The sequence below is a fragment of the Ischnura elegans genome, chromosome 9 (genome assembly GCF_921293095.1).
Source record: "Ischnura elegans chromosome 9, ioIscEleg1.1, whole genome shotgun sequence".
Classification (NCBI taxonomy): domain Eukaryota; kingdom Metazoa; phylum Arthropoda; class Insecta; order Odonata; family Coenagrionidae; genus Ischnura; species Ischnura elegans.
In genome coordinates, this window is record NC_060254.1 from 103,625,392 (window position 1) to 103,646,990 (window position 21,599).

Sequence of the window (21,599 nt, forward strand, 5' to 3'; positions counted from 1 at the left end):
TTAGAATTGGGGCTTCATTATTTGCATCAAAGATTAAGTTCATTCAACAAAACTACTCCCTATCAAACCAGTTGATATTTTTAACAAATCGTATTTTCTGTAGAATGAGTCGTGGTGATAATATTTATAGGTCAATAAAGCGAGTAAACGTTATTAACTCCTTTTTCTGGAGGAAATAAACAGTGCTTACTTGATGAAATGCCTCAGTTTCATGAAGATCCTACTCACTTCTTTAGTTTCCTGTTTCTAATGCAATATTATTCCTCGTTATCGTATGGCTGAGAAACATTACCAACACTACCTTCGGTGTTCTTCGGTATGAAGCCGAAAAAGACAGCGGAAGAAATTTATTTGACGGGCACGATTGCTCATATTAATGACGAAACGGCGACACTGATTGAAAAGATTGAAGACAAATACGACGTCAATTTACCCGTGTGAAAAGGGTATTATTGGACACTTAAATACGCCGATATAACCTGCAAATGAAGATTTTATTCGGTTACAAACATTTTCATATTTAATCAGAATAAATAGCTTATATTCACCTTTATCGAGATGAATTGTCATCATTTCTATGCTCCAAATTTAATTTTTTTTTAAGTAACACGCGTAAATTTTCCATGTTTTTCTTTTCTGCCGCGTACAATATCCTCCTTGAACTATTGAAGGGGTGAACTAAATAGAGGGCGTGAACAAACAAATTGGAAATCCGAAAATTATTACAGCCAAAACTGGCAGCGAACTAATATTTAGACGACGGAAAATTATATGTGTATAAATTAACCCCACTAAATCAAAAAGGATCGAAAAAATCAACTCAAATCCGTGGCGATAAAAATTCACGCAGAAAAAAATACCCGCATGAAAATTACCGGCCACCGCGACTCCATGTAGATAATTTCAGTGAAAATACTTGTACTAATTTGAAAATACGGCACTTTATTGATTCTTAGAACAGTATACATATTTGCAATGAAATGAATTATAATATATATATATGCACAGCCGCATGCTTTTCCTCACAACAATGCCCTCAGAAGACGATAGCCTCACGTTGCTAGGAGTGCGTTAATATGCCTGTAATCCTTGTAAAAGGTACTCGTAGCAACAGTGCATACGCATAAAAACGCCAGTTTTTTGAGGAAACAGTTTTCAATATGGGTAATACCATACGTAAGTAACAAAACAACTTCTAAACTTTATTATATCGTGTAATACGCCCTTAAGAATATATATTTTTCCCATTTTTTGTTCAAATACATCCCACAGAGATAGCTGCTTAGCAACCAGGATCTGGTTCTCTCAAAAATAATTTTATGTCCAGGAAACTCGCATTTTCCTTGGTTTTCGGGTCAATTTACTCAAGGAAGAGATTGCTAGAGCCCCGTATGAAGGTGTTATTTCCCAGCCTCAATTTTCCTGGCGGAAATTTATCGTAGTCATGAATTATTTAATCGATTTCCTTTCCGGTAAGTCTCCAGCAATTCCGTTGCATTGTATTACTCCTTCAAAGTCAAAAACCGGACATGAAGATCATATTTATCATGAATCGAACATTAACGATGCACATGATGATTTTTTGTGGCGTTTGCTGGGAATTTATTCTCCGCTCGATGAGATATCTAGATAAACACATTCCTTTGCAAAAATCTTCCCAATAATTTCTAAGTGAAGGGATATTAATGAATGACTAGCAAGAATAACGGATACAAATAATTTTTTAAACACTGACAATAAGCCATATTAGCCCCTCTATAGGAAAACGCTGAAGTAGTACTCTCAGCACAGTTCACTGAAAGTTTGTCCAAAAAGAAAAAAACAGTGAGGCAAATATTTTAATATTTGAAATGAAAATTTTTATTTTAGAGCTATGGAATTTTTGTAAGTTAGTACGGGATCTTAACTGGATTGATTCCCAAGTGAAGTAGATGGGTCCTTGGCATTGCAAGGGTGATATAGAGCCTTGATAACCTCACTAGGTGTTACACATATAAGACACTTTGGGTCCCTAATGCCCAAGTGTTGACCCGTTCACTTATATTCCCCATGAAGAACCCAGGTGAATGCTTCTTCTCCAATTCTTCTAATTATACAATCAAATTAAACGATATTTCTCTATCCTGCATAGTCTACAAGTGTCATTAACAAATCCATTTTGATAGCAAAATCTATGGGGTGGGAATGAAATGGGCCCAAATTTATGTGTGATCAAGAAGGATTCCTCTCTATAATAGGCAGATGCCTAGGACGCAAAGAGGTGGAGGAATTGGCCGCCGAGGGCCCTATCCCGGAGGAGTTGGAGACTCCAGGGGCTGACGTGGTATTACAGCCAACAGCAGAGATGCCGATAGACACAGCTCCATCACCCCTGGAGGCGGGCCGACCATCAACGCCCGCCTCTCCTCCTCCGGGAGAAGGAGGACTGGTAGAAGACCTCGGCACTGAACAACAGGGCCCTGCCAGGGAGCTGGCAGAGGTGGAAGAGTTTCCAGGGCCCGACCTCCACCGTCCATCAATTGAAGAATTCATGCAACGCTATAGCATCATAATTCTGGATATAGCGTCTATCATAAACGAAATTGACTGGATGGTGGGGGTCATAGAGCGAAGGATGGAAGGTCTTGTCCGCCAGGCCCTGGAACTGAGAACGTCGCGGAACCATCCTGATGGGGATGGGAGGTTTTACGACCATTGAAACCACCTGCGACCCGCGGCGAGGCCCAAAGTCCCACCTCAAGAGGTAAGTGAATGTATCACATGTTTGTATGCCTAGAAGTATTGGTGTGGACGTGAACTAGAGAGATTTCCACCTCATGCAAATGCCAAAAGAATTGAAATGGTAGAATCCCAGATCTTTTGATCCCTCCCAATGTAAAGGAGGGCCTCCCCCTGCAATCTGGATCCATTCCTACCACCATTCAAACATAAGTGATATTCTGCACAAACAAGTATAGTACATTTCTGAATGCAAGTACCCTCCCTAAAAACACCATTATTCTAAAAAAAAGTAAAGTTTTCTTGGAAAAGCTTGTAATAACTTAGGATAATAGTTGTAATTACATTCAAAACCCACAGCATTAGGTCTAGAGTAACATTTTTTCTGTTATCTTAAGATGTCACACAGTTCTAATTTTCATCAATAAATGAGGTTTATCTACAATTATATGCCTTCACTATTTCAGGGCCATAACATCAAGGCCAACTCCCTGGCATGTCGGCGGCCAACCACCCAGAGGTATATGACATTTTCAAGGTTTTCCATTGGAATTTCTGTACCTTAATTCCTAGAATAAGTATTGATCCCTCACTCTTAGATTGTAACAAGATTGAAATACATTCTACCATTCTAATCATTCCACCGCAATTCAATTGAGAATTAAACTCAATACTCAATTGAGCATCCCCTATTCCAGTGGCGCAGCGTGGGGGATAAAACCCCTCCAGAGCTCAGAGAAATTTTTAAGTTTAATCCATTTTACTTAATGGATTTGTATTACTTATGGAATAGTATTAGGATTAATCACATATCCCTCAGAAAACCGTAATGGTCGCCATTTTACACCATTAATCTTAAGGCGGTTATCCAATACCCCCACACCCCAAAGTATTATAGTTGCGCCTAAACCCACCCCCCAGCCTTTGTCCTTAGCTGCGCCCCTGCCCTATTCCTCCTATAAAAGGTAAGAAGGGATTTTATAAATCTATCTAACCATCTTCTACATATATTTAGAAGTGGATGTCTATTTGTCTGTCTTCTATGCGCATTACCATGGCTGCACAGATTGCTACCCAAGTTAGTACACAAGTACTTCTCATCCTACCAAAACGCCTTAGTTCCTCTTCTTGTTGTATCCCACCTGTCCTTTTTCTAGTTGTTTTTGCATTAGCTTGTTTTATGTCACATGTACGACATCATGCAATTTCTGTGGCTGGTCATCCTGACGCGTAGGCACACCTCTTGACACGCTCTAAGTGAAAACATAACACAAAGGATACTATAATAAACCCATTTAAATGCACTCGGCGCAAACCTTTTAGCTGAGTTATGCGTTCACAAGACATTTTTTGCCTACTCATGTACGTAAATGCATTACAATCAACATTGTGGAGTGGGATAAAAGCAGATCCCATAAGGGGAGGGTCGGGCTTAATTACGGTGCTGTGGCCCTAAGGTCTCCCTAAGTTGGGTCTCTGGCAGGGCCAGAATGCATACTACCACAGCTATCTCACCAGTCACCTTCCTTCCCCCATGTCAGCTATAGCTGGCATCAGGTCGTTTGCATGTGAAAATGCTCATTGATTCCACCCGGCGTTTGGCATCAAAGGAAATAGGGATGGGTGAACACGAGGAAACTCTAGTGAACACAACTATAAAGTCTGTAAATCCAGACTTAGAGACTTTTTAGGCTTGTATGCTTTAAAATCTGCCAACTCCCTAAAATCCATGAAATCCTCAAAATTCGAGGACTCGAATATCGTAATGGGGATTTGATTGGATTTGGAAAAGAATAAGAATGCTTGTGGATAACACTCTTTGTTATGGTCAAAATATGAATGATTTGTACATCAATGCCAGGGCCAGCTCAAGGGAAAACACAGAGCAAACTGCTGTTGTGTCGCTTTACTAAGGGGGAATTGGTATGGAATACCCCTCAATTATACCACTTAAGTGGTCCGGGGAAAGGGGTACAGCTAGGAATTAAGGATAGGGGAATTTTAGAGGGGTCAATCAATACTGGGGGATCTGGAGGGTATGGAATGCCTGCCATTATAAATGGGTGGTGCTGGGTCCTCCCCCAAAAAATTTTATGATAAATGGTTCCAAATGGTGAGGTTTACGGCTTTCTGAGGGATATTCTATCAATCCTTACACTTTTCAATAATTAATATCAATCCAATTAAGTAAAATGAATTGAATTAAAAAATTTATCTGAATTCTGGGTGAAGGGCGTTTATCCTCCAAAGCCTGACCCCTCCCAGAGCCATTGTGTAGCATCACCTCTTTTGTGTATGATGCAGTGTACTTTTTTTGTTAAAAAGAAATACCTAAGAGGATTTTTTGAGGTAATATGAACATTTTAATCCAAATAGTTTAATAGACTTATATTTTACAAGAACCAACATAATATGAGCTGCAGTGATATGTTCTTATTATATACATGGATAATAACCATGAAACTTTTTTTTCACTAAGTCTAGCTTTCCTTCTGCAAGTATATAAAATAATAAATTCACACAAGGAGGTAGCATACAAAAAATTTTATTTTAAAATTGGAAAACAATTTAATTTTGCTGTTTGGGCGTTTGGTTGCCCACTAGCTACGTTCACCCTGGGCAGTTACCTGGGAAGTCCAGGGTGACGTAGGTCCTGGTTAATGCCACTGTTTCTCCTTGTCACTAAAATCTAGGAGAGCCAGTTACATGCAACCATTCCCTGTGAGCGTTAGAAAACATATTAGTATATTAGCATGTTAGTGCAATGAAGTTTTAAAGTAAACTTTATTTAAAAATTTACTTGGAGATTTCAATGCTTCATTATTAGATACATATGTCTGTAAAACCCATAATGTGACATTCAAAAAGACATTCCAGCCCACATACTAAGACATCTTTTAGGGATAAGAAATGAATAGTTTTGAAATTCAAGATGATAATGAGTTTTGAAATATGACCTAAAGTAGGCACTCATAATGAAAAATTTTCTGCAAACTTAGAGTTCCCATCATAATGTAATTGTGCATGGTCTAGTTGGAGGGGGGAGCCAAAAATATCGTGAATTTCGCTATAAATTTTTCATTAATTAATATTTTCTCAACAAATTTTTATCACCTTCTAAGAAATCCTCATTGACTGCAACACATTCATTCATCTAATCGTTACTTTGACACTTCAAAACAATTTTTTAATTCACTTAAATCAATGTTCTTTAAGCCTTTCACCGATTTTTGTTTTACTTCACCTACCGTCCCAAAACGTTTTCCGTTCATATCCCTTTTCAGTCTAGGAAGTAGAGAGAGTAACAGGTGGCAATATCTGGTGAAAAGTGGGGGTGAACGATTGGCGTGATGCCTTTTTTTGTCAAAAACCACTTCATGGACATTGCGGTGTGGGCGGCTACATTGTCATGGTGGAAGAACCAATCACCTGTGCACCAAAGATCTGCCCTTTTTTTCCGGATAGTTTCCCTTAGCCTTGCAAAATATCTACAAAGTTAGTCAATGGTTTGGCAACGTTCTACTTGAACGAGGGAGTGGATTTTTGCATAATTGTCGTCCGTTCTTGATGTTGACGGGTGCTCTGAACGAGGATGGTCATCAATCGACATCTATCCGTTCTAGGAATGCGAAAACCGGTCGTAGACAAGTGTTTTACTTAGAATACTATTCCCAATAGCAGTTTTAAGCATCACTAGAGTTTCTGCGGGAGTTTTCCCCCACAAAAATAAAAACTTCACAACTGCACGTTGCTCCCGGCAGTCAGCCATCACACCTTTTCGCTAAATCGGTTGTAAAAAGTTGATTAACCAAAAAAATCCCAAAGACAGCTGCACTCAGAGCGACCAGGATTCGCACAGTGACTCAGAAAATATCACTGCTTGGAGCCCTTTGTACTGGAAAAGCAGATCCCTCTCTCAGGAAAGGAATTTTAAAATTCCAAAAGTTAGTGATACTGCTGATTCCAGGCCAAGTGAATTTAGCTCAGAAGGATTTTATGCGAAAGACAGAGTATTACTTTGCAAAGTTTGCAATTAATGAATTTAAACACATAGTCACTCAGTAAAAGAAAGCGGAGGAGGAGCTTGTTGTTGCTACTGCTGAAGCATTTTTTAAGGCTTTATTTAGTGTAAGGAAACTTGACAATCCAAACATTCTGGAATGGCACTCTACGTATATACATATAAGGTAGTGTGGATTTGCCAATTGCTGATCGTATTTGCCAAGACTACATACTTGAACTATTCATTTACCTTGAACCAATATAACTTGAACCGTATCCTTCATTTAGTTTTATCAGAAATTTTGTAATAACGAAATTGTGTTAAATGTTATGCAGAATGCTTGATTAAAGTATAAGTACTCATGAAACGTGTACAATAAATAAAGGCCTATAAACAACGTGTACATAAAATAAAGGCCTATAAACATGAAATTTTTTTAGCATTTTCTAGGTACACATTACACTGCCAAGATTTTTTATATCACCGAAATCATATGGTTCTAAAACGAATTTTAGCAAAAAATATAACCACTTTCACCGACATTCTATTTATAGGCCATTTGGCATAAGCAATTTATCATACTATTTATAAAAAATTCCAGGAGCAATAATATAAGTAATAATAAGGGTAGATCATCCATAGTTCAATTTAAGCTGATTTCTAAATAATATCATGTAAATTGATTTTCCAGCCATAACACGTGACTGGAAAGAGTCCAATGTATAATTTGGGGAATGACCCCTGCCCCTAGCCTCTGGCAGAACGTCAAAATGGTATGAGATCTGTTTTGCTTTCATTTTTCTAGGTACATATTTTTTGTATATTGGTCTCATTTCATGTACCCATTTAAAATCATACACTTCTGTGGTAGACGAATTCCTCCAGAAACTGATTTATGCCATGATAGCTATTTTTTGCTAGAAAGAGTTTCTAGGAAGAGGTTTTTGTAACTTACTCAATGCACCATTTAATTTCCAAGAATACCTTTTTCCTTCCTTTAAAGGTGAATGGCACATAAAATGTATCATACTATATATGAAAAATACCAGGAGCAATATCATATATGTATAATAATAAGGGTAGATCATCCAAAATACATTTTAACTCTTTCCCCAGACGGCACAGAACCCTCCGTATCTAATTCGTATATACATAGTACCCATTGACTACGGGGATACTGTGCCGCTCCGTCGCTTTTCGTCAATGGATAATTTCCATTCGCGGCCTGTCGACGAAGCGCGTACGAAGCATGTGAATGTCCGCTATGAAGTACGTACGATAGGATACGAAGCGCGCAGGAACACAGCACTCAGGCTATCGACCGTAGTGAGAACCTTAATACGAATCATTATGAATGGTAAGTTCTCAACAGGTAAATAATACTATATCATGGTATTATGAATTCATGATACAGTATTATTTACCTATTGAGAACTTACAAAACTTATTCAGCCACTTAAATAACTGCGAAAAATGAGATTCTCAAGGCTAATTCACGCATCCCCAGCATCCAGCATTCTTAAGTGGCTCGTACTTACTTGGAAACCTTGAGATGTTAATAAGAGTAAATTCTTATTAACTTTGACACTAAATAAGACATCACATAGCCCACGAGCATTAAAAAGCTTACCCTAAAGCCTGACGAAATAAAATTTTTAAATAACAATTGCCGATGAAACAGGATTGCTGACACATCTGCTATTAGTATGACCGAATTCATCAAAATGCAAGCAAAAATTAACGTTAGGTTCAGTCTCAGCTACTAAAACTTACCCATATCAGGCGCTAAAGTATTTGAAAAATTATTTGGGATGAGTAAAAGTCTCTAGGTCACTGCAGTAAATGTATCAACCTATTAAAAATATGAAAGTCCTGCCAAATCACCAGCATAAACACTTGTAAAATAAAACATGGTATCTCTTAGATCACACCTCCGATTTTATACTTACTTTGCATAAAGTCACCACCACAAGAAATTTTAAAGAGGCAGGAAAGAAAAAACCCACAGAAATACAATACATATATTATGTATTTTCTATTGTCAACCACAATAATATTTCCAATTTTCTCTTCTATCCCACATCTAATTTAGCGAAACAATTACTCTTATTCTCTTTCGAATAGAAAATTATTTAAAAGGGACTGTTCGATACATAAAAACTATCTTCAATACTTTCTCCGATGAACGTCCACTATCACAGCATCAACTTGCACAAATCAAATCCACATCCACAAATATGTCACTTCTGCCACAATGTCTGTCTTCTTGGCGACAGGTAACAGTGAAGCAATGGTACCTTCCTCCAATCTGGGCACCTTCAATTCAGCAAGAATTTTCTCCTCGTCTTCTCGTCCAAGGCCACAGATTATTTTCTGATATCACAACGTGCGATGTGAAGCTCACACACCTAAAATTAATAAATAATAAAATACCATGTAACTTATTAGGTCAAATCATTTCCAATTTTTGGTATTTCTGCATGAGAAATCAAATTACTAGGCTCGTAAATATAGTAAATATTTGTATGCCTGATATTTTTATTGTTTTAAACTATAGCATAAGATAATTTGAAATGATGAAAGCCGACGTGTAATACACCAAAGGGCAAGCTAAGAAACAATATTCGATCCTATAAACTTGACAGCTTATTCCTAGTTTCTCCTTTAACCACACGTTTACCGAATGAATTAATACAAAAAAGACAACTAAAATGCAAAAATTTTCAAAAGGATTGCTGTCACAATATTTTGAATCACCATTTTTAGTACTGAATAGTACTATAGTACTTCAGTACTGAATAGTTCGGGATGTTGATGCATCAACATCCCGAAGCCACTTCTAACTTAAAATTACATCCAAATAATTACAGCGAGAAGAGTACATACCTCACAGTTTTTCGTAGGGGTGAAATGTTTTCTTCTTATCGCCCAAATGCACTTCTTCTTCAACTCAGGATCTTTTGGAATGCTAAAAACTTGAACCATGTCCCGGAGTTTCCATTACATCCCGACAATACACACACGAAAGGCATTTTTAACAAAAATATCTCACAAACACATTTCTGAAGCCCAGTGAATGAAATTAAAGAATAAGGGAAACTTCACCATTACCAGACACTCTATTTTTCACAAACTTAACCACAAAATCCCTGAAATGTGGTGAGACGTGACGTAAACGATGCGATATCCAACGGATTCTGCCAGCTTGTGAAGGCATGTGATCTTTCTAGGAGGATATGGCACGATGGCACCACCCGTGAAAGAAAATAGTCCCAGACCGAATACAGTTTTATCGATGAGATACAATTTTATCGATGCATATGAATTTGTCAGTCCTCTTGCATCTTTTTTCGTCATTAAAGGAAATAAAGAAACAAAACCTTTTTAGTAACTTCCTAAGCGCGATTTTTGTATCTTGATGGTCCACCCTCGTATTCAGGTACGAAAACTTCCTGTGCCGTCTGGGTCGCTACTTATGACAAAAATATGCAGGAGGACGTTTCTTGACCTAGGAGATGAAAGCCAAAAATTTTCGTCAGAGATTTTCCTAAACAGGCCAAATGCCGAAATTACACGATTCCTTGTACTCCGCCTTTTATGACAGACAAAGGTTTGCAAAGTCTTAATTTCAGGACCCAACACAGCTGGACTTAGGCCATACCCTCGAAATCCTGGAGCAGGCACCCGGATCCCTCGTCTTATATTACCCACCTTCGTGGTAAGGGACTTAGGTCATGCAATTGTTCCTTCCATCCATTTTCAAAATAAATATTTGTTCATTTCTCAAAAAATATAAACTAAGAATTGAAGTTTGTCTTTGGAGCAGCATTTACAACTTTTAAACAAAAGTCTAGCCTTAATATTAACTTATATCTGGATTTCAGTAGAAGCATCAAGATGGAAATTGTTGAATCATTGAATCCGTCAGTATTGACAGTAGAATTCCGTTTTAAATTAGACAAATCTCAGAATAAAATGAGGAATTCGATTCAAAGTTTGCAATTTACAAGCATGCAGCAATTATCCATGTAGCTAATTCATATAAACAAAGCATGAGTTGACCACAAACCAATGTCGCTGGTATGGTTATAAACCCCGAAAAGAGGGAGATCAACTACGCGCGGTGAGATAATGCAGAGTCCGCACTAGGAAGGTTCAAAAAAGGTTGGTGCTGAGTGTGTGTGATTATCTGCGAGACCCTTCTTAATGAATGTCCTGCGTACATGCTCCGTACAGAGGGGATGGAAGATTTGCTTGAGGCTCAGTCAAGCACTCATGCTAAGGAGAAAACTCCACCATCTTGAAAGGGTTAAGCTGGCTCCTAATGAATATCATTTGAATTGTTTTTCAGCCATAACACCTGACTATGCGTCTTATCGCCAAATGTGGGGAATGACACCTGCCCCTGGCCTCCAGCAGATCATCAAAATGGTATGGGATCTGTTTCTGTTTCCTTTTTTCTAGATATACATTTTTTCTACATTAGCCTCTCTACTGACCACAAACAAATACATACATAAATATTGAAAATCATATACTTCTGTGGCAGACAACTTCCTCCAGATACTGAGATATGCTATGATAGCTTTTGTTTACTAGAAAGAGTTTCTAGTAAGAGGTTTTGTAACTCTGAATAACTTGATGACCACCATGGTCACCCCCCTTCTTAGCTTACCTGCCATGGCCAGCTTTCTTCCTCTAATAACTCATTGTATACATAAGGCCAAGGTCTTCCTGTATCCTGTATTTATAACTCACAATGATGCACTTTCTCTTTTATTTACATATATTTTACCTAGGTGTCCTGACCTTAGTTGTGCTTTCTGGATTTTTTTATAACAGTTTATTTGATAAGAGCCGCAAAAGTGCTCTTTGTGGGCAAATGAGGGACCTGGGAGTGAATTTGCTCACTTCACTGTTGGTGGCTCGTGAAAAATTTCTACTGGAGTAGAATATGCATGCATGTTGACTTTAAATTTTTTATATAGATTTTGTGATTATGGATTCAAGATTTGATTCAAATTGGTGAAAGATTCTTTTTGCATTCGGATTTCTTAAAATTTTGGATTTGACCAATCACTCATTTTTACCTTTTTTGAGATGACAGCAGATGTCGTATCACAGTAATGTCATAGATTGCAGGGCAGGATGTTAATGATTTTTTTTCTTTACTGCAACAAATTACGTGCAACCATGCCCTGTGAGCGTTAGAAAATATATTGGTACACCCAAATTTTTAATGAAAACTTAATTTAAACAACAGCCAAGACATTTCAATGTTTCATCTTTAAATATATGTATGTTTGTCAAACCTGTGATTTAACATTAAAAAGACATTTCAGCCAAGATATGTACTAAGAAACTTTTGGGACAAGTAATGAATGATTTTGAATTTCGAGATGATAATGAATTTTGAAATCTGAACAAAAAAAAGATACTCTTATTATTATATTTCTGAATACTTTGAGAACCTATCAAAAGTAATTTTACATGGTCTAGTTGGATAATAGTGTAAATATGTACTAAGTATGAAGGGGCAGATCCAGATTTTTCTTTCTGGGGTGCACAAGAAAGGCCGTACCCAGGATTTTATTTTTGGGGGTGGGGCACTAGGATACCTCGTAATACAAAAGGAATTCAATGGTAATGGGACATCATTAAAAATCTTGCATATTTTTTAAGGCTCATAGGGTACACATACCCTACCCCCAGCCCCTTAGATCCGCCAATGCTAATATGAGAAACACTAACAAGGAAATACATACATGCTGTTTTGTTTGGAGGAACATTTGATTTGAATGCAGTAAAAATAGCCCTAAATATTGTTATTAACAAAGTAGATATATTTTTTATGTGCTTTAAAATAACACTGACCATATCTGCAAGGATATTCTTGATTGCATCACCATTGATTTTAATTTACGAAAATTTGAAATAAAAAATGATGCAATAAATGGAATTGAATTGAAAAACAACGACACAAATGATTTCGCAAAATAAATGTTTCCTCAAGGTACTCATAAATTTCCAAGAGTAGGTACCTATTGTCTTTATTTAAGGGTCATTGGTGTTGTGTTTTTAGCCCAGGAGGGTGATAGAGATTAAATGAGCAAGCTGGCACTGGATGGCTATGCATTTATTTGATAGTTCCTACCATACGAGGCATTAATTTGACATTACATATCACTTTCCCGTAATGGGGAATACTGGAAGTAACCACCAGTACCAACCTTGGGTCTTTCACCATTTCCCATCGACGGAAAGTCCTTAGATACCAACCCAAGGTTAGGTACTTTCTGCTACAATTGGCACTTGCAATTTATCATACTTATTATAAGAAATTCCAGGAGTAACAACATACATAATGATAAGGGTGGATCATTCAAATAACATTTTAAGATGGTTCCTAATGAATATCATGTAAATTGTTTTTCAGCCATAAATTTGGGGAATGACAGCTGCCCCTAGCCTCCAGATGATCATCAAAATGGTATGAGATCTGTTTTTGTTTTGATCTTTCTGAATATAAATTTTTTATGTATTAGTGTCATTTCATTCAAAAAACATTTCCTCCATGCACATGTTAATTTCCAAGAATACCTATCATCTTCATTTAACCCTTTCGCACTGGCGGCTAGAATAGGAAAACATTTTCGTGCTACAAGTAGCATTAGAATATTTCAAACCTCTCTGTAGTGAGCTCTGTTTTGGGGGTGAGTTGCCTGGGTATTTTCCTCCCTCTGTTTTGGCACCCACCTCAAAGCCCAGCGATTAGCGTCCGTCCCTTACCCCACCCACTGGACCACACCCTCTATCCCTATCATAGCACGAATCCATGGTCAACTTACTGCGTTACCAGTGTTTTTTCAACCAAACATTGTATTTGATTTTCAATAATTTACTCTTCTAAAAGAATAACTAGTATTTTTTAAGCATTGTGGAATTTTAAACGGGTTTCTTGTGTTAATAACTACAAAGTTAGTAAATATGTATAAGTTTATAATGCTATAAGTCCGTATGTCTGTTATTTTTAACGCTTAAATTTGGTTTACAAATTACTTAACCTCGGATCAAAACGAAGGATTCATTTCAAAATATTAAAAAAATTGTAGTATGCACAAAATATATCATTGATAAAACTATTGACAACATAATCACCTCGCAACGGATTCCTACAGTGAGGATGATCATAAATGAGTTGAAGGGTCCGGCTTATAATTGCTAAGGAGTGGCCCTAAGGACTCGCTAAGCTGGGTCTCAGGCCGGGCCTGAATGCATCCAACAATTGCTACCTCATTGGTCACTTACCATCCCTCGCATCGGCCAGAGCCAATATATCCGGTCGTCTGCATTGAAAAATCTGTGATAGCTATACCTGACGTCAGGTCTTCTGCGTATGAAAATGCCCGTCGGCCACACACGATGTCTGGTGCGAAAGGGTTAAAGGCAGGCCTGTGCTGGGCGCCATCTTACGACAGTGGATGGCCATGGCCAGAGGGTGCCAGGAGTATTCAGGGGGAGGACTGCAGGGGAGTCTGGGGGTGTGGAATACAATAATTAATTTTAAAATTTGTATTCTCACCCTCTTGAGATTGAATTGAATCTTACGAGATTGAATCATATTAAATTAAATTATTATTTTTTTTACCCAAGACGGTGTTAATTATGCTGTTGAATGGGACATGATTCACATCAAGGAACTGGGTAATATTGGTATTCTGACAGTAGAATTCGTCAATTTCGGTATAGGAGGGTGTCTTGGCGGCCCAACACAGGCCAGGTTAAGGGCCAATGGCATATACAATTTATCCTACTATTATACATGCAAGAAGCATTAACATACATGATAATAAGGGTAGATCATCCATAGTTCAATGTAAGCTGGCTCCTAATGAATATCATTTAAATTGTTTTTCAGCCATAACTGCTGACTATGCATCTAAACGCGACATTCGGGGAATGACACCTGCCCCTGGCCTTCAACAGATCATCAAAATGGTATGGGATCTGTTTTTGTAATAATTTTTCTGAATATACATTTTTTTTATATTAGCCTCACTACCAACCATAAACAAACACGTACACATTCAAAATCATACACTTCTGTGGTAGCCAAATTCCTCCAGAAACTGATTTGTGCTATGATGGCTCAAATAATAGCATGCGTAATTATTGAGCAATAGGTAATATACGTTATAATAAGGTAGAAAATCCAAAGTGCAATTTAAGTTGGATTCTAAATAATATCATGTAAATTGATTTTACAGCCATAACACCTGACTATGTGTGAAATTTGGGGAACTTTTGGGACAAGCAATGAATGATTTTCAATTTTGAGATGAAAATTAACTTTGAAATCTGAAGAAAAAAATGATACTTGTAATAAAAATTTCTACATACTTTGAATGCATACCAATAATTATTGTGCATGGTATAGCTGGATAATAGTGTTAATCAGTGGCGTTACTAGGAATATGCTTTGGGGGTGCGGGGGGAATGGGTGAGATGGCGTGGGGTGGCAACCCCCCTCCCTGGCAACTGGGAAAATTTTAAAAATCGTACATGCCTAGGAATACATTTTACATCATTTAGGCACTAAAGATTTAACTTTGAGTAGTTGCAGTTATTCCATGTCAATGCTGGTTAATAGTTTTAAATATTTTCTTTTTAATTGCTCTGAGTCTTAGTGGTTTGAGTATGGGGAGGGGGATGAGGGGATGTATTCGTCCCAAAGCGCCAGAGAAATAAAAATATTATTTAAAACCATTGTCTAGTTTGGACACATAACAAATGCATCCGCACAAAGTTAAATTTAAATTGCCAAAATGACGTAAAATGCATTTTCAGGCATTTTATTTTATTTTTTAATTTTCCTTAACTTACCGTTTCCTGGGGGTTATCCCCCAATACCCAACCTAATCCCCCCTCTCAAAGCCCCCCAATTCCCCTAAAAGCATATTCCTAGTTATTCCACTTCTGAGTCTTATTAGGGTATCTATTCCCTCATAGTTGCACCACTGGTGTAAATACTAATATGAGAAATACTAACAGGGAAATACATGCTGTTTTGTTTGGAGTAACATCTAAATTGAACACAGTAAAAATAACCCAAAATTAGTTGATAACAAAGTATAGGTTTTTTGGCTTACCTTATTATCATACTGATAGTTTTGGCTGGGAATTTCATGATTAGGTATATTTACGTTATTTTCATTTTTGCGCAAAGTTGAAATAAAAAATGATGAGTTGAAAACAACTACTAACATGATTTCGTGCACAAAGGATTCCCTCAAGGCATGCGTTAATTGCCAAGAGTACGTATTAATTTCAGTTAAGGTCAATTGTGCATGAAATTTATCGCACTAATAATAAATAATATAAGGACAATAACATACATATTGAAAAGGATACAACATCCAAAATATATTTCAAGGTGGTTACTAATGAATATCATTTAAATTGTTTTTCACCCATAACAGCTGACATCGTGACCCACCGCAACATTTGGGGAATGACACCTGCCCCAGGCCTCTAGCAGATCATCAAAATGGTATGAGATCCGTTTTTGCTATCATATTTCTACATATACGTATGTACATAAAATTCTAGATATAGAGAAGAAACCACTGCTACTTAGCCTGTTTTGTCAATTAATAGAGATGAATAGAGCATCCAAGGTTATATTGACCAAGTTTAAAGTTTATCTAAAGAATTTTATGCTTTCATGATCAGTGGGAATGAACAACAATTGTAGAGAGTATGCAACCCGCGTGCCACCCAAATTGTCTGGCTGGGGTGCCTGGCGCTCACTCGCGGTGCGATATCTCGGAATCCAAAGGGCAGAAATGAAAGAAATTTGAGGTGGTACTCTGCGAGTGTCTAATGAGTCGTTGTAGAAGACAAAAAAGTGATAGAACAATCCGAGAGTGACATCATCTTCAGTTATGTGCGAAAAACACCCAAAAATACCAACTAGGTACACTACTTTGACACTAGGTAAATTATTGTTTAACTCTATTGGTGAATATTGTAATGATGATAAAGGTGGAGTGTATGAAATGATTTGTGACGATTGTGAAACCAAATATATTCGCCAGACTGGGAGGAGTTTTAAAACGAGAATGAGAGAACATAGACGATGTTTTTTAAATAACGACGACTCATCAGGAATTGCAAGACATTTGAATGACGAACACCAGTGGTGCAATTTTGTTGCAAAAATTTTACAAGTACATACATGACTAGAGGCAGAAACTGGATTTCTTAGAACAGTTTGAAATTGTTAATTGCCCTGCTAATTTTAAATTATGTAACGACCATATGTTCCCATTCCACTCACCCCTACCTCCCACCAATCACCCATTGACGTCATCATTAACCTTGGAATGAACACATCCCAATAACCCTCCCCCCTCCTGAAAAACTCTACCACCATAAAAAGGCTGTCATCCAAGGCTATGTACCTTGATAATGGCACGAGTTGTCGAAACCATGGTGGGTTTAAATAAAAGTGTGTGGAAACAGACAAGTGGTTTTACTAATCTGAAAAATACCTAAATTTGAAAACTATGAGTGAGATGCGGCATGTTTTCCTGGTATCCAATTGAAAATATAATTTTCATGATTTGTTTTCTCACCAAATGGGATAAAACTGGGGGGGGGGGGCATCCCAAAATAAATTCGAAAACTTTTAATATAAGGACCACCCTAAAGTGCATGAAAGCATCCAAGTGCAACCTGTTGCATGACTGGTGAACACTCACCCCTTGCTGCACGCAATTGCGTTAACTCACAAGGGATTATGTAGATGTATATTTAAATTTTCCAATATATGCTTGTTAGAAGGCAATGTTTTAGAATTTATATTAACCTTCCAATGATGTGTAACTAATCACGTACGTTAAGTGTCCAATGGACCAAGCTCACCTGGTTACACTAGGAAGAGTTTAAATTTACCATAAACAAGGAAGCAATACCTATGTCAAAAAAAAACATTCCCTGGAAATAATGGAATACCACATAGTTAACCAAGAGTTAGTGAATTTTGTTCATGAAAAAAAAACATTTTTCGTATGCCATTTTTTCAAACAAAGTTATGGAAGCTCACATAAGAGGAATATTTTTTTTGTGTTATAAAGTGAAATAAAGAGTTTTTTGATTCTACTTGAAGCTATTTCATCAAGTGATGCCTCAAGTTATCCATTTCAAAGTCTCTATTATTCACGTTGGCTTACCAAAGTTTCCTGATTTGGGGTTTGAAACCGTGGGTGGACTTGGTGCTTTCTTTAACAAAAGGGAGAGATCAAGGGGCTGGATACTTTTGGCATTCATTCGCCTGTGTTGGAAATTCTCCATTGAATATTTCTGGCTTTCATCTCCTGGGTCAAGTAACGTACTGTCGGATATTTATGGCATCAGTAGCAAAATGGTAAAAGGAATACATAATAAATGCAACCGAGAAATTTATGGAGTACATGGAAAGGCATACGATAGGGAAACTGCGGATTGCTGAAGAAATCATTAAGATAATTTAAGAGCAAAAGATGGATGGGTAGATGAGAAAAGACAGGAGAAGGTTTGAGTAGATTAATGATACATGGCACAGTAAAAAAGGAGGCTGAAGTATATTTAGGGGAAGAGGGAATTTGGTGAAAGGGGAAGCTTGGAGAGGGAAGAAGAGGTAGGGGAATCATAAGCCAGTCTGTGTCACTATCTGGTATTAAAGGAGGACTGGCTATGCTGCAAATTAGGTTTAAGAATGAAGCAATTTGTCCAAATAATAGAATGATGCAGAATAAGTGGAAAGAATACATTGATGAACTGTATGACACATGGAATAGACCAGCAAGGTTGATCCTAAAGGGAGAAAGTGCCAGGGGCAGTTTAGTGTGACTGGGGGCCCTCGGCTAGGGTCCACTATGGGGCCCTCCTCCTGGAGGATTCAGGGGTCCCACTCCAGGAAATTTTAGGAAATTGTATGTCCATGCTATTCTGGCTCTTAAAAATAAGATGAACATTAATGAAAAATAGCAATTTCATAAGGATAGTAGCTCTTGCAAAGTGAGAATTCCAGTGCTTGTAAAAATTAAAACTTTATTGTGGTACTATCATCTACTATTAAGAATATTTTTTCCTTAAAGCTGCACTGAAATATAAAAGAAACCTAAATAATAACCCTTCAAATACCCTTTTCCAAAAAGATGGAAAGGCATAGGATAAGGAAACTGTGGATTGCTGAAGAAATCATTAAGAATATTTACGAGCAAAGGAAGGATGGGTATATAAGAAAAGACAGGAGTAGGTTTGGGTAGATTAATGAGGAATTTATTGAGAAATTGTGTCATTATCTGGTATAGGAAATGTGTAGGAAATTCTCCATTGAATATTTCTGGCTTTCATCTCCTGGGTAAAGAAACGTACTGTCAGATATTTATGGCATCAGTAGAAAATTGGTAAAAGGAATAATAAATACACACAACAAGGAAACAAAGAAAGTAGCACTAAAAGTGAAAATTCCACTGCTAATAAAAATTAAAACCTTACTATGGTTTTATTACCCAGACGGCACAGAATCCTCCGTATCTAATTCGTATGCAGATAGTATCCATTGACGAAAAGCGACGGAGCGGTAGTCAATGGATACAATCTACATACGAATTAGATACGGAGGATTCTGTGCCGTCTGGGTATCTATTAAGAGTGTAATTTCCTTTAAACTGCACTCAAATCTAAACTAAACCTCTAAAATAACCTTTTGAATTACCCTTTCAAAAAAGCGTCACGTTCTCTTTTATCTTCTGGCACCTTAATTTGTTTTTTATATAATTTTTGTCATTATTTCATAAATAAAGCAACTAATGAACACCTAGAATTTTGTAATTGCAAAAAAATCTTATGTTTAAGTAATCTGAGTTTTCTATAACGCCATTCATGTACGCTTCACAATAGACTCGAGCATTGTGATGGGCCCATAAGCTAAGGGGCCATTGGCTGTCACCGATCAGCCGACCCGGCCATACCACCCCTGGATAGTGTGGTGGATGAGGATCTTGGACCATGGAATAGAAACATGTTGAAGCAAAGAAGTCTTTTGAGAAATGAGGATAGGCAAAGGGGTGAGTGTGAAAATTAAATAAAACAGACAAATTTCAAAATAAAAGTCCAAGGTTAAACTTTATTATATATAATGAAAATAATTTGTATAGAGTAATACGCATGATATAATCTTAGCTCACTTTCAAGGCTCTCCCTTCTCTTTACTCTAAGATCATAGCGAGATCTTTTTGACTCTCTTTTGTTTTTTGATATGTATTTGTTAATCCTTTTTTGTTAATTACCATTTGACACATTTTTTGGTTGCAAATAATCTGTTTAGTAGAAGTACTATTGTAAAACTTCAATTTATTTTTTTTTTCCATTTGTTCAGGTACATTCAAATTCAAGGGCGTACCCAGAATCATTACTAGGGTGGGACAAGCCGTGTTCTAGGGGGAGGGGGTGCAAGCCAAGGTCTGAGGGGGGAGCAACAATAGGATTTATGAGACTATTTCCTTGAAAAAAATAGCTTTATTTTAGTAACACATCTTTAACTAATATATATCATTTTTCGTGGGTTTAAAGAAAATTTGTTGAATGCTTTTGTTTCAATTCAGCACTGATTTTGCTCAAAGACTTCTGCGACTCTTGTTTCTAAGTGGAAGGGGGGGGGGAGCTGCCCCACCCTGCCCTTTGCTGTGTACGCCCGTGTTCAAATTGTATTAGTCATAGAAAGTGAGAGAATCTTATTTCTCCATTTCATTTTCTCGTAGAATGACAGAAATTCAAAGGAATGATCCATTTACGCCTGTGAATCAGTTGGAAGTACATATTCATGCCTGAATCAATTAATGATTGTCTGTGCAGTGTGCATACATCAGTGCATCAAGCAAGAATGTCTTCTGTGAATGGTATTGTCACCTTTTCCCAATGAAAATAAAGGAGATGGTGATGAGTTGCAAGAAGTCTTCGACCCAGGCTCCAGTCTGGCACAGAAAAAGATTGTTTGTGGTGGTTTATCAGCCCTGGATATGAGTGGTACTTATAATTTTCATCCAGTTCAAGTTGTTCTATGTTATTTTTTGTAAAGTAGTGATTTTATCCGAAATTCAAGCACATCATCTTTTATTATCATTCAGGGGTGGACTTGACTATATTCAACCAAAACATGGTCACCTCTTAATGTGAGATGATTTCCATGCCAAACATTAATTAAGTAATGTGTACTGTCCATTAAGAGTCAATTCTCTGAACTTAATATTATTCAAAAACAGATACCTAATCTTTATTCATTGACCCAAGTACAGTAGAATCCTGATTTAAGGTTTTTCAGGGGGGACAAAATTTAAAACACTAAATGCGGAAAAACACTAAATGAGGACCTGCCGTTTTTTTTCGGGTTTTAGGGTCTGTAATGATTGGAATGGCTTTTTATGAATAAAAAATATTATTATAAGTAACTTAAAGGTGCTGATTGCAGCAAAAAATTCTTTAATGAAATGTTCTCTGCCCTATGAAGGTTGGACAATACTTTTCAGGAATCAGCTAAAAAAATGGGTAGTAAAAATAAGTGATGAGAGGATGACAATTGTTTTAATGAAATATTTTAAGAAAATTCTAATAAACATCAACTTAAAAGCATTCCCACACAGATTATTATTATGGACATGAGTGATTCCATTTTTAAGTATATTTCAGTGGTCTCGATGAAATTTAGAATTTTTTCTGTAAAAGTGACATGTAGGTGACTATAGCATTTCTAATATAATAAGAAAAGGTGTAAGTAGGTACCAAAAAAATCATGAGGAATGAGTGAAATAAAGGGACAGCAGAAGATCGCTAA

The 21,599-nt window shown here is 37.0% G+C and overlaps 1 protein-coding gene and 1 long non-coding RNA gene across 2 annotated transcripts; both read left to right on the top strand.

Moving 5' to 3' along the window:
* The first annotated feature begins 2,101 nt into the window (after window positions 1–2,101).
* Window positions 2,102–3,243, top strand: LOC124166069. Its single transcript, XM_046543688.1, has 2 exons — window positions 2,102–2,743; window positions 3,186–3,243. The coding sequence occupies exon 1, from the start codon at window positions 2,204–2,206 to the stop codon at window positions 2,696–2,698; it is 495 nt and encodes a 164-aa protein (XP_046399644.1). The 5' UTR covers window positions 2,102–2,203; the 3' UTR covers window positions 2,699–2,743; window positions 3,186–3,243.
* A 4,190-nt stretch (window positions 3,244–7,433) lies between these two features.
* Window positions 7,434–19,768, top strand: LOC124165977. The gene is made up of 6 exons (XR_006866372.1): window positions 7,434–7,494; window positions 11,073–11,152; window positions 13,158–13,211; window positions 14,640–14,719; window positions 16,201–16,271; window positions 19,670–19,768. It is a non-coding gene; the product is annotated as an uncharacterized LOC124165977 (long non-coding RNA).
* Window positions 19,769–21,599: the final 1,831 nt, after the last annotated feature.